The following is an 11,978-nucleotide window of genomic DNA, read 5'->3' on the forward strand; positions in this document are numbered from 1 at the left end:
CAGTTCATGTGCTGTATGAATATGCTGTATTAATAATGTGTGAACAAGTGAATAGAAAAATTGCAGTGTAACATGCTTTGAGTGATCGTCAAGGCTAGAAAATTGCTATAATATTGCAGACCAGTCCACAGTGTGAGCAGCTCAGATTACAGTTTTATGAAACACCCTGCAGCTCCAGACCTCTGCGCCGTGTATAACGGCGGCTGTGACCAGAACTCAGACTGTAACCAGACTGGAATGGTTGTCAACTGCACCTGTCACAGTGATTACAAAGGAGACGGTTACTCCTGCGAGCCCATCAACAGGTGAGTGTAGCGTCAGTCAAATCTGGCTTGTTCTCTCTCGTTTTCTCGCTTTGTTATTGTCTGTCTGACCAATGATTTGACAGAACATAAATATAAGATATTCACAACTAGAGATGGGATCAGGCTGCTGTTTTTTTTATTTCTATATTCCAGGTGTGTCGAGGAGCCAAATGGTAACTGCAGTGACTTTGCCTCCTGCAAGTTCACTGGTCCAGTGAGTAAAAGTTTGAGTTTGTGGCTTTTGATTTCATGGCTCGTCTATTCTTTTGTCACTGTGTCACCTGTCAGTGTTATGTATATTGGCTGCTGTAAATCAATATCAATGACACTCACTGAAGTTTTTTAATGACCAACAGCATCTACACACACAACCCAAGAATTTGTGGCATTTAAACGTGAATGTTTGTTTCTTCCAGAATGAGCGTGAGTGTGAGTGCCTGCCGGGGTATGTGGGCAATGGGGTCCAGTGTTTAGAGAAGTTGGTGCCCCCTGTTGATCGTTGCCTGGAAAGAAATGGAGATTGCGACCCAGTTGCTATCTGCAAGGACCTCCATTATCATGGTAACACATCTGTGCTTTCGTTAATTTATTACAACAGTCATTCATTTTACATGAATTTTTATAGGAAGGTGACATGTCATTACAATGCAGAGACAGTTTGCTTGTGGTTGGGATGTGTAAGTAAGAAACAATGCGATACAACAGATTTAATGGTCAAGCTAATTGGTTTAAACTACCGATGATGAACCACCACCACCAAGAAATGCCTTCAATGGGTATTTTGCACAGCAGCCATTTTGACAGGTCACAGCAGGCAAATCCCAAATTTAAACAATCAGATTAATGTTGGCTGAGTTCCATTTAGCATTCATCAGTTTCAGGATGCTTCAAATTTTTCTATTACCATGGTAACCTATAGTAATGCCTCTTGTTACCATAGTAAAGTATCGACTATGATTTATTTTACCACTCATGACAAATCTTATCATTTTATTAGTATAGTACACTGGCAACACACCTGATGAGATGACTGTCACCAAGGTAACAGATCGGTTATGCCTTGACATGCTGTAATTCACCCACACTGACCTCTATCCAGTCGCAGGTTGATGGTGTTGTCAGTCCATATTATCCTACCATTTAACCCGTTATCTCATGTTACCATGGCAACACATCACTGAGAGGTTGATTGTGTAACAGGTCCACAGTATTCGTATTGTAACCAACACGTTCAGTGTGTTGTGTTGCTTCTGTTAGATGGGAGCCATTTTTTGTACTTCTGCACTGCAGTTGCTATGGCAACTTTAGCGTGTCACTGTAGCTGACTGCTGGTGTTCATGTTTCGCTCGTGATATTATTGACAACAATAGCAATTTTTCTCAAAATGGTAAAGAAACACCAACAGATACCCACGGGAATATGCCCAGAGCTCGTTAAGACCCATAGCTCGTTAGGACCTGGAGCTCCTTAGGGCTTGTTGAACATGGGGTTTTTAAGGCTCATATTTTTAATTCACTGAGAGAAACAAACCAGAGACTAGGATTTTTTCTTTGTTGTTATGTTGGTTGGTTATTATTATATTGTATAAATGTATTGTCAAAATTGAATAATGAAGGATAACAATAAGCTAAAGAATATGACCTTACAATTTCATTGCACAATGGTTTTGGTTGTATAATGACAATATAGAACCTTTTATTTCCTTTTTCCCTTTAATTTTTGTTGTGGTTCAGCCAAAACAGCTGGAGTGTTTCACCTGCGCTCTTTAGAGGGAAAGTACAAGATGAACTACAGTCAAGCTAATGACGCCTGCCAGGCTGAGGGTGCCACACTGGCCACTTTTAAACAACTGGGAGACGCACAGCAGGTAAACTGCCTGAAGGAGGGGTTTCCATAGAGACTGTAGACAGCCAATAGACCTCTCAAAACCCTATTTATACCTGCTAATAATAATAACGATATCTTCCTTATTAGTCCTATTCACAAGCAAATACCAATTTAAGGAATTTTTTGTCTGTGTGTTGTTTGTGTTTGTGTATATTACACATTTACACTGAATATATAAACTTAGCACAAAAAGTAAGGACATTTCGGCCATTTAACATAGGCCTTTCGCCCTATGTAAGCTTGGATTGGCACGACCTTCATGTGGAGGATAAAGCAGTAGAAGCTGGATGGATGGAATTTCTCTTTGTGTTTAGCGTGGCCATTTTCATGTGGTAACTGAGAAAAGTTTAATCTTCAGCCAATTAATACTAATTAAGTTTAATTACTCACATATTCTTTTTTACCAGACCTGGTGTTCAATATAAACAGCCATAACTTACGATAAGACACAAACTAGGCTCCTTTCAAGGTTCCCTCCCTAGATACCAAGGCGCCAAGCATCTGGACCAGATACACTATCTCAAGGCTTACTAACTATATTTATCAGACCTGGCACCCTGCTCGCCAGAATTTGGGATGATGCCTTAGTGTTCGGATGTCAGGCTCAGTCTCATTGTCTCTCATAATCTGAGCTATCTAACTTTTAACTTTTTTTTTGATGATGTCATGATTGCCATTCACAATATACCTCTATCACTGCTTAATCAGATTCTCTATGCTGCTGTCACAGTCAGCAGGCAGTGAATCTCCTGCACCACAATAATGCCAGCTCCACTAGATGGCAGATACATAAAACAATCGCTGGCATCGTCTACTGTGAGCGATCGAGTCATGCTGAGCTTTAATGATCTTTTTGAATTTTATACGGAGTTCACAAATCCGTATAAAATTGTTCCTTGCAGTCCCTGGCTTTTCAAATGTCTGCATATCAGCATAACCTTTGTTTTTACCCGTTTCATTTTGTTTTACTGTCAGCCATCTTAAACAGCATCAGAAATGTGTTGTTGAAAACAATATACCAATCAGTTTATAGTCACGGGATTTCTCTATAGCTGCTGTATTCGAAAGAGCATCTTACAGTAAATGATTAAGTACTGATTCATCTTTCTGCTGTTCTGACCACAGAAGTGCATGCTGGACCATGTGATCAGTCATCTCTATCATGTTGTTGTCATTCTTTCTCGTCTGGACAGCTGGGGATGCATCTGTGCGTTGCTGGCTGGATCGAGGGAGGGAGGGTGGGATACCCAACACGCTTCCCTTCAGTCAAATGTGGAGACAACCACGTGGGTCTGGTTATGTACAAAGAACCCGTGGACCAGAGCAGCAAGTATGACACCTACTGCTACAGGCTCACAGGTACTACAGCAGCAGAGTCAGGTTTTTATCACAGGAGATCGATTGTGAAGCATCTGTGCATGGGTTTATGTACATGAATCAAAATTATTACATACATGTACATGAAGCTCTGATAATCCTAATTGTATGGACACACATGCAGATGTGTCGTGTACGTGTCCTGCTGGTTATGTTGGAGACGGGAACTTTTGTAACGGTGTTCTGACAGACGTCCTCGCAACATACAGTAACTTCTCCATCTTTTACAAGGTGAGTGACACATTTTTAACAACAATCCTGGTTCAGGTACACTTTCCATTCATTCAACGCAAACAATAAGACAAACAGACAGAACAAACAGAAATATGGGCCCTTGTGGAAAACCTAACATCACTCAGGAAAAGAAAGACAAAAATTAAGGGTAAAGTGTTAATTGTGAGTCACACTATGCACAGAGATATGTGTTGTACATGTTATGAACAAGTGTCTCAAAAAGTAATTAAAGTGTGTAATTTAGTGTAATTAAAGTGTTAAAGTGTGCAATGGCAATTAGGTGTGTATAGGAAAAGTGCTGGGTCAAAACTCAAATAAAATGGAAAACATATATAATTCTGGTTCATTTAACTTGTCATCAGTACTTTTTTTGTTGTCATTCCTTTCAGAAATAAAAACATACAGTGTGTTTACAAATGGAGTGAGGCAATGTGAAATCAACCTCCTAGTACAATGGGTTTGGGCCTGATTTTAAGACTTGACAATAAATAATCAGTATGTCTTATAAAGTTCAGTCTCCCCTGTCTCTGTCTCTCTCTGAAGTTGCTGTTGGAATATAGCGGCTCAACCTCGGACGGCCAACAGCTTGTTGAATTTCTGTCTCACAGAACGTCTGAGGTCACGCTCTTTGTTCCACATGACGCTGGCTTTGCCCCCAATCAGGTGATTACTAAATGCTTAAATAATTACTTAAAAACGACTGAATTCCTTAAATATTATCAACACATTTTATAATTTTCACATGATAACTATTTAAAATGTGGCACAGTACACATGTCAGCGTTTAAAGAGTATTTGAAGTCTGAGAATAAAACAAATCAAAGATGTTTGATTAATTCCTTCCTTACTAGCAACATCTGTTTGTCCAGTAACCATTGGTCAACAAAACATAATCCCCCTTCACCAGTCTAAATTAAACTATAACATGGCTGCAACCAGGCTTCCATTGGAACGATTTACTGTCATTATTATTATTGCCCTTGTCGTGTCTCCTTTTTCTGTTTTAATTGCTATTACACAGTTAGCAAAGTCATACTTTACATTAAGGGAATTAGGCCAATTTTCCCTTAGACTTCCATTCAAACATTTTATTTTTATTTTTTTGCGGCTACTGGAGTCACCCCCAGTGGATACACAACATATTGTCATTTTCTGGTTGGCCACAGAATGGACCAGGAAGACTAATCTATAGTTCAAACAGAGGGAGCTGTTGGTGAAATCGAATGTTTCATCTCTGTATTTGTGTCTTTAGACTCTGTCTGGTCGAGATCTGGAGTATCATATTTCAGCCAATCACAGCAGACATCTTTTCAAGGATCTGAGACATAAAGAAGGAATCGCATCGAGGCTTGGGTTCAACTTGACTGTGACCCACGGCAACAACGAGGTCAGAAACAACACAGCCATTTCTTTCCCTGACTGACCTATGGCTGCAATAAGCCATAGCCATATATAAGTCTTATTTCTAATACTTTCTAATACTATTCATAAAGGCTTCCAATTGTAATTAATAGCTTTATAGTTCAGTCTGAGGTGCTAGAAACATACACTTACAGGTATTGAAAGATGTGTTCATATATTGTGTTGATCAAATGATTAAATGTTCATATACATTTAAATTGAAATACCTGAAAGTGCCAACTTTAATTTTATTTTGTTTCTCTTATTAATTACTGTAATTACTGAATTAATGTTATTTATTCATAGAGCTCTAAACTGGTGAACAAGCAGCTGCTGTTGGATTGGGACATTCCTGCCGTAAATGGGATCGTTCATGTCATTGAGGGCCCACTGACTGCACCCCCACCACTAGTGAGTCAGGATGGTTTAATCCAGAGCTGTTAACAATCAGCGCAACTTCCATCCGAGCATCCATTGTCTACAGCTTTATCCTCCACATGAGGGTCGCAGGGCTGATGGTGCCAATCCCAGCAGACGAAATGCGGGGTACACCCTGGACAGGTCGCCAGTCCATCGAGAACCTGCAAACTCCATGTAGAAAGGCCCCTGTTCCAACCAGGTTGCAAATGTGGGTCTTATTGTCACAAGGCAACAAGGCAACTTCTTCATCCGAATCCAAAAAGTAACTAAGCCTATAAAAACTCTTGCGCAATGCAGAATCATTTGACCCAGGAGTGAATGCCAATTAAAAACACATTTTCACTGGTCCGAAAACTATTTAAACCTTTCATTGCTCTACTGACAGGGTTCCTAAGCAGCAGGGAAAAGTATGGAAATTAATTAGAGTAATTTCCAGGTCTGGATAAGTATAGAAAAGGGGAAAAAAGTATGGAAAAATGTTTGTGTTGTTTCCAGCCTATTATCTCACTTTCTAAAATTAAATATATTAATATATACAAATCAAAACAAGTTACTAAACATAGCCTACCTGTAGATGATATGAAACTAATCAAGCTGGCTGTAGAATGGTGTCGAGTTACCATGGTTACTGTTACTGAATGCGATTCTCATTTATTTATTATTTTCCATACATGTCGTCGAGCCAGCCATCTATTGTCGTCGCGACAGTGTCATGGGTCAATGCAAGTTTTCCAAGGGCTGGATTCATGAAAAATGAGTGAAGGATTTTAAAACCATTTATTTACATAATAAGCATCTAACAATTGGTATTCAGATGTTTAATATTAACTGAAAAATCCCCTGGAGAAGTCTGGAAATTTGTGTCTGGAAAATTTTGAAATGGAAAATGTGTAGGAACTCTGTGCTGAAGGTCAGCTGTTTGCCTCCCGCTTGGTATGACACTGTCACGTTTGCGTTATTGTCTATACCCCCTGGGAATAAATAAAGTTTTCTTGAATAAAGATACTTTACCATTCAAGTCCACCGGTCACCTGAAACTTCAGTAAAGATTCAGTGTTGTAATCATTGGAACAGACTGAAAACCTGAACTATATGAGGGTCAAGCGCACAGTGAGAAATTATCAATAAAAGAAAGTGAGATGTTCCTGTGGATACGTGACCATGACGTTCGGTCAGTCTTTCTGTCCTCTAATTGGAACTTACACATTAATGAACCATTGAACTGGTCAAGATTTTATCTTCCTCTTGGGAAATAATGATGATCGTAAAAAATGTGGTACAGTGAGTCATGTCTCCATGGCAATAGTGTAGCTAATTGTAGCTGTTGCCATGGCATTTAGAGCTGGACAGTGTAAATTGAATGGTGTGAACCTATAGTAATTCACATGTGTGTTTTTGTTTGTTGTACCATGACCTCCAGATATCCCTTGATGCTTCCAAAGGCCGCGCCCACTCCGGTGGCACAGCAGCAGCAGCCATCTTGGTGTCGACATTGCTGGCATGTGTGTTGGGTGCACTTGGCTATTACCTCTTTAAGCACAAGACCGATGCCTTCCGCTTCCACTACTTCAGAGTGAGACACACACATGCACACACAGTCTGACCTTGCACTTGTAGCATTTGGTTAATTTCCCAATGATTACGATAAACTTTGGTTTAGAAAAAGCTAAGAGTTCATGTTGACATTGATAATTATTGAATGTTGGATGAAATTCAAATCCCTCCATTTAAAAATGTCAGGTTTAAATCACTGACTCGGCTGCTGGTGTTTCACTGAGACACAACACAATCCCTGTGGTTTCCTTTGTGACAGAATGAGGATGAAGATGGTGCAACAGGCAGCAGAACCAAACCCACTCTGGTCTCAATCCCCAATCCTCTGTACAGTGGCTCCAGGGCCTTCAGGGAGCCATTTGGGGTGAGTTGACCAACTAAAATATTACCAACCATGTAATGTGTGTGTTCAGTTGTATGGTTTTATCTAATTTGCTGATGTTGCCTCGCAATGAACAATGAAAAGTGACCCAACAGCACTGGGTGGCCGTCTTTTAACAGGAAACCTCGATGTTGATTTTCACCGATGTCATTTCTTGTTGGTTGCAACATTCTGAAACTAAGCAAGGCTCTTAAGAGCGCAATTTTCATTGTTTTCACTCCGTGGTCTCAATCTTTGTGTAGACGACGCTTTAGTGCTCCAATTGAGGGAATAACAGATGCATCAGATGAGCGATCTCTTTAGTTAACTACTCAGGGTGAGAAGAGAGAATGTTCTCTGGTATGAAGTGAATGTCGCGAGGAGTTCATAATCTGCGCTGTTCAACAGTGTACTCACATCTTGTTGGAACCTTTTTATTGGTGTTCCAAACTGATCTTGGACTGACACTAAGCGAGTATAGACAGGCACGTTCTGGCCGCAGTTTTTGCATAAGTCATCACAACATCGTTTCAGTGGTTTTGTTTTGGCGATAAAAGTCTTTCGGCCAAAAATGGCTTTTTTTGGCCCAGTTAATCTGCCACTGTCATAACTTTGACTCTCTTGGGTGGATATTGTATTTACATGCAAACCTTTGCAGGGTGTCCACGTGGGACTTAAAAAAGTATTAAAAGTTGATACATCAATTTTGGGAAAATGAAGGCCCTTTAAAAAGTATTTTTAAACTCCTAAATCGTCAGACCTGGGAAAATGTAAGTTTATTGCAAACTAAAACTGTTTTGTAGTACCGTTAAGTATGTCTTGCTGATTACAGCTTGAAGTGTCGATTGAAAAAGTCTGGAAAAGCATAATTTCCTGATTTACAAAAATAATATAACTATAAAACACCGCAGCCATGTGCGCGCACCGCTGTGCCAGTTAAGACCTGCCTTTCAAACGTGCTAAATATAGCCGCAAAAATAAGCACCGCAATCAGTTTCAGGTTTGATAAATCACTTTGCGCGTGCTAAAATAACATATTTACATTTTCTCCTCCCATCACACGCAAAATTGCGTGTAAACGCCCCACATTGCATTAAGGCAAGAACGCTAAATGGGTTGCGAGTGCTATTTTGCCTGTCTCAGGGACGCACTCCTCGTTGCGCCCTGTTAGTAGATAAGCATCAACGCAAATCTGCGTGTGCAATACAGTTTGCACACGTTTTTGCACGCGCAAAGCTTTAGTAAATCAGGCCCATAGTATGTAGTATATTAATGCCTCATATGAGACTAAACAATAATCGGTGTAATTAGCCACACTTAGCTTAGCACACTACTTCTGTCAAGCAACTGCTGAGTCACCACAAAGTGCTGAGTAAGTGCTTACTATGGTGACGACCGGGGCCCCTGGGGGGAGGGGGGAGGGAGGGGGAGTCAGCCATATCTTTGTCCACAAGAGGACAAACTGGTTGAAAATGGCCTTGTGGCTATAAATCGAGTTCAGGTCCTGTTATAAATAGCTGCTTCACGTTTATCATGAACAGACAGGTATTATGTGTAACTGCTGCCCACAGTAAAGGATTTAGGCACGGTATATATATATATATATATATATATATGTACATTTATATATTTAAATCATAAAATTCTAAAAACGAAAGTGGTTCTGGACGCACACAACACTTCTGTTTACTGTGTGTGAAGGACACACTCTTTCTCCCACTGACGTACAGTATTTCAGCTTCTCGGTAATTTACACCTTCTTTCTCTGTCAGGACTTAGTGACGTCACTTTGTTTCCAGCTGCGTCATCTGTTTGCTGTCGGTCCCATGTTTTTATAGTCACACTTTGTGACTTTGCCTTTTTTGTGTTCACGTTCAACGTCAGCCCCGTCTCACAGCTGTTAGAACAGTTTTTTAAACTATTGATTTTTTTGTGATGGACAGTTTAATGGGCTCATTGTTTACAACCTGGCACACTGTATTTTATGTACAAATTAAGGAACTGCTCCCCCAGTTAAATCTAAAAAAGAGAGACACCAACTAAACAATTCCGAAGCAGGAGTGACCTCACCTCATGCTTGTCTCAAAACAGCATTTTATCTCCAGGAGATCGTACAGTATATAGTTTATGAAAATTCATGTTTAATTTACTGCCCACTGGTGGCGCTGGTGGCAGGTTATTGTCTCTGGAAATTAGCTTTCCTTTCAGAGTTTCCTAGTAATATCTCTGTGTATAAGAAATGTATATTAATTTTCCAGTTTGAAGTAGGGCAGATGTAGCTAGTTAGCCAGCAGGGGGCAACTCTGCCAGCTGCCAAATGAACTCTTTGAATGGAAGTCTGTTGGAAAATGAAGCTACTTCTCCAGTGATGTATAATGTCAGTAAACATTTAGCTGAGGAGTAAATCAATGATAAAGCATGGCACATCAAAGAAGACACCATGTGACTGACTAGCTGTGCCATAAGTAGTAACGCGGGATATGCCATCGCCTAATCCTCGGATAGTTTTTACTATAACTCAAGTTTCCTATTATCCTAAGTGAAGTCAATACGTTATCAGTGTTAGTTTTATGTTCTAAAAGCTTGAATCTGAGTCAGTCAGTCTAGAAGTCATCCCTATATCAGTCATGTTGCCGTGGTGTGTGTGTGTGATCTTACCTCAGGGGGACAACCAGTGGCGTAAAAAAAAGAATCTACTATTACTAATAAATATATAAAATATAATATATATATATATAATATATAAAAGAAAAAGAAAGAAACTACATTACAAAGTCCCTCTGTCTCAGAGGTCAAAGAGCGTCAAAGTTTCTCCCTGCTTTTCGATCTACTGCCGTTTTCAGAGTTTTGCAGCCTTATTTATATGCTAAATTCCCGTCACCTCCCACATCAGATGAGATTACATCAACTTTGTACGACTTGTGTGCAGAGGTCCCCCGGGCTTTAGGATATAACTCTTTCTCCTCCCACTTTCTCCAGAATCAGGTTTGTATACCCACTCAAACCTGATTCACAGACCTCTCAGATCCTGGGAACCAAGGTCACCAGCTGCACAGACAACACTTAGAGCACCACACACGCCATCTATAAACTATGTAAACTTTTGACATTCTCCTCAGAGTCATCCTTGACTTGCCTCTGAGCTGTTGTCCATCTTGACTCTCTCTTTGCAAACAAATAAACCAACGCTTCAGCAATCAACTTTATTTCTTCATCGGACACCATACGACAATTTTTTGCCACAACACTGTCCATGTTGTTTCTCAGCTTTCAACAGGTGTCCAAGAAGAAATATGACAGCTTTGAGAGTTTTATAGAAGGTGCCAGCAATGTTTGTCAGGTTAAGGGAAGATTATACATGGGGCTAAGATAATGTTTTATCGTTTGAGTGGAGACGTCAAGGTGGAAGGACGAAGAGTGACTTATAACCACACCGCTCAAGTTCAACAAGTTCAATGTGCGTCGCATGAGAAGTAGCAAAAACACATGCGATTTGCACAATGTAAGGAACAAAAACAGTTGCACTTCTAGATCCTAACAACAGTCGGTACCTGGGTGCAGGTGATGACTGCAGTTTCACAGTCTGACGAGCAGAGTGCAGAGCAGCTGGGTCAAATCTGGGATCTGTGGTGGGTGACGGCCCGGTTTAACTGCTCTGCACTGTTATGAGGTCAGATCTTTCACTTGTTAGTGCGTTGAGAGGCAGCAGCTGCAGACAAATGAGCTAATTACACTGACTTATGATCTGTGTCTAAGATATTAAATTATTTTGAGGCAGAATATGGTTACACATGAGGACCTTATCGTTCAGTAAGTAGAGGTCTGTGTAACGAGCAGTAACGAGTGAGTGACACACAGAGAGAGGAGAGAGAATATTCATCTCACGCTACTTGTACTGTGTGCATAGTCGAGATGTGGCTTTACTTTAATTTTCTCTCTTTCCTGCAGGATAACAGTCAGGGGGCAGAGTCAACACAACCTGAAGAATCTCCAAACATTCTGGATCTGGACCAGTAAAACCACTTGTAACTCGACAACTGGATCTGTTTACAAACCACAATGACCTATCATGGTTCAGCTTTTTGTAGTTAACCGACAGTATGGCCAAATAAGAAATAAAAATTGTCTGTTTACCTAACCCTGTAAGGAGGTAAATTTGTGTTAATAATCAATGAAATCATTCTGTTTAATGTGAAATAACTTGTTGTGGGAGCTGTGATTTTCAGGCTCTTTTAGATCCTAGTTTTTTTTCTATTGTCACATCTCAGCTGGCACCCGTTTTCAGAGCAGAGGCTTTTCCACAAAAGCCCTCTATGCACTACCTGCTTAGAGGTAAATGTGAATTAAGTAAACCTTTTTCCTTCAAGTTTATCTCCTTCAGAGTCAAAAGTGATCCATCCAAGCAGTGGGATGATTGTGTTGTTGGTACGTGTTGGCTA

General features: G+C 40.2%; 1 protein-coding gene across 1 annotated transcript in view; it reads left to right on the plus strand.

Moving 5' to 3' along the window:
• stab1 (stabilin 1) overlaps window positions 1-11,588 on the plus strand; it is a gene marked incomplete at its 5' end in the record, with an annotated part of 58,632 nt that extends 47,044 nt beyond the window's left edge. The window contains 12 exons of the mRNA XM_083892632.1: window positions 173-305; window positions 459-519; window positions 722-866; window positions 2,039-2,172; window positions 3,386-3,551; window positions 3,694-3,800; window positions 4,347-4,466; window positions 5,056-5,190; window positions 5,511-5,615; window positions 7,045-7,197; window positions 7,438-7,542; window positions 11,488-11,588. Of these exons, the coding sequence (XP_083748758.1) occupies window positions 173-305; window positions 459-519; window positions 722-866; window positions 2,039-2,172; window positions 3,386-3,551; window positions 3,694-3,800; window positions 4,347-4,466; window positions 5,056-5,190; window positions 5,511-5,615; window positions 7,045-7,197; window positions 7,438-7,542; window positions 11,488-11,556 (1,433 nt within the window). The 3' untranslated portion in view covers window positions 11,557-11,588. The remainder of the gene's footprint in view (window positions 1-172; window positions 306-458; window positions 520-721; window positions 867-2,038; window positions 2,173-3,385; window positions 3,552-3,693; window positions 3,801-4,346; window positions 4,467-5,055; window positions 5,191-5,510; window positions 5,616-7,044; window positions 7,198-7,437; window positions 7,543-11,487) is intronic.
• Window positions 11,589-11,978: the final 390 nt, after the last annotated feature.

Source organism: Microchirus variegatus (assembly GCF_963457635.1).
Source record: "Microchirus variegatus genome assembly, chromosome: 7".
NCBI classification, from domain to species: Eukaryota; Metazoa; Chordata; class Actinopteri; order Pleuronectiformes; family Soleidae; genus Microchirus; species Microchirus variegatus.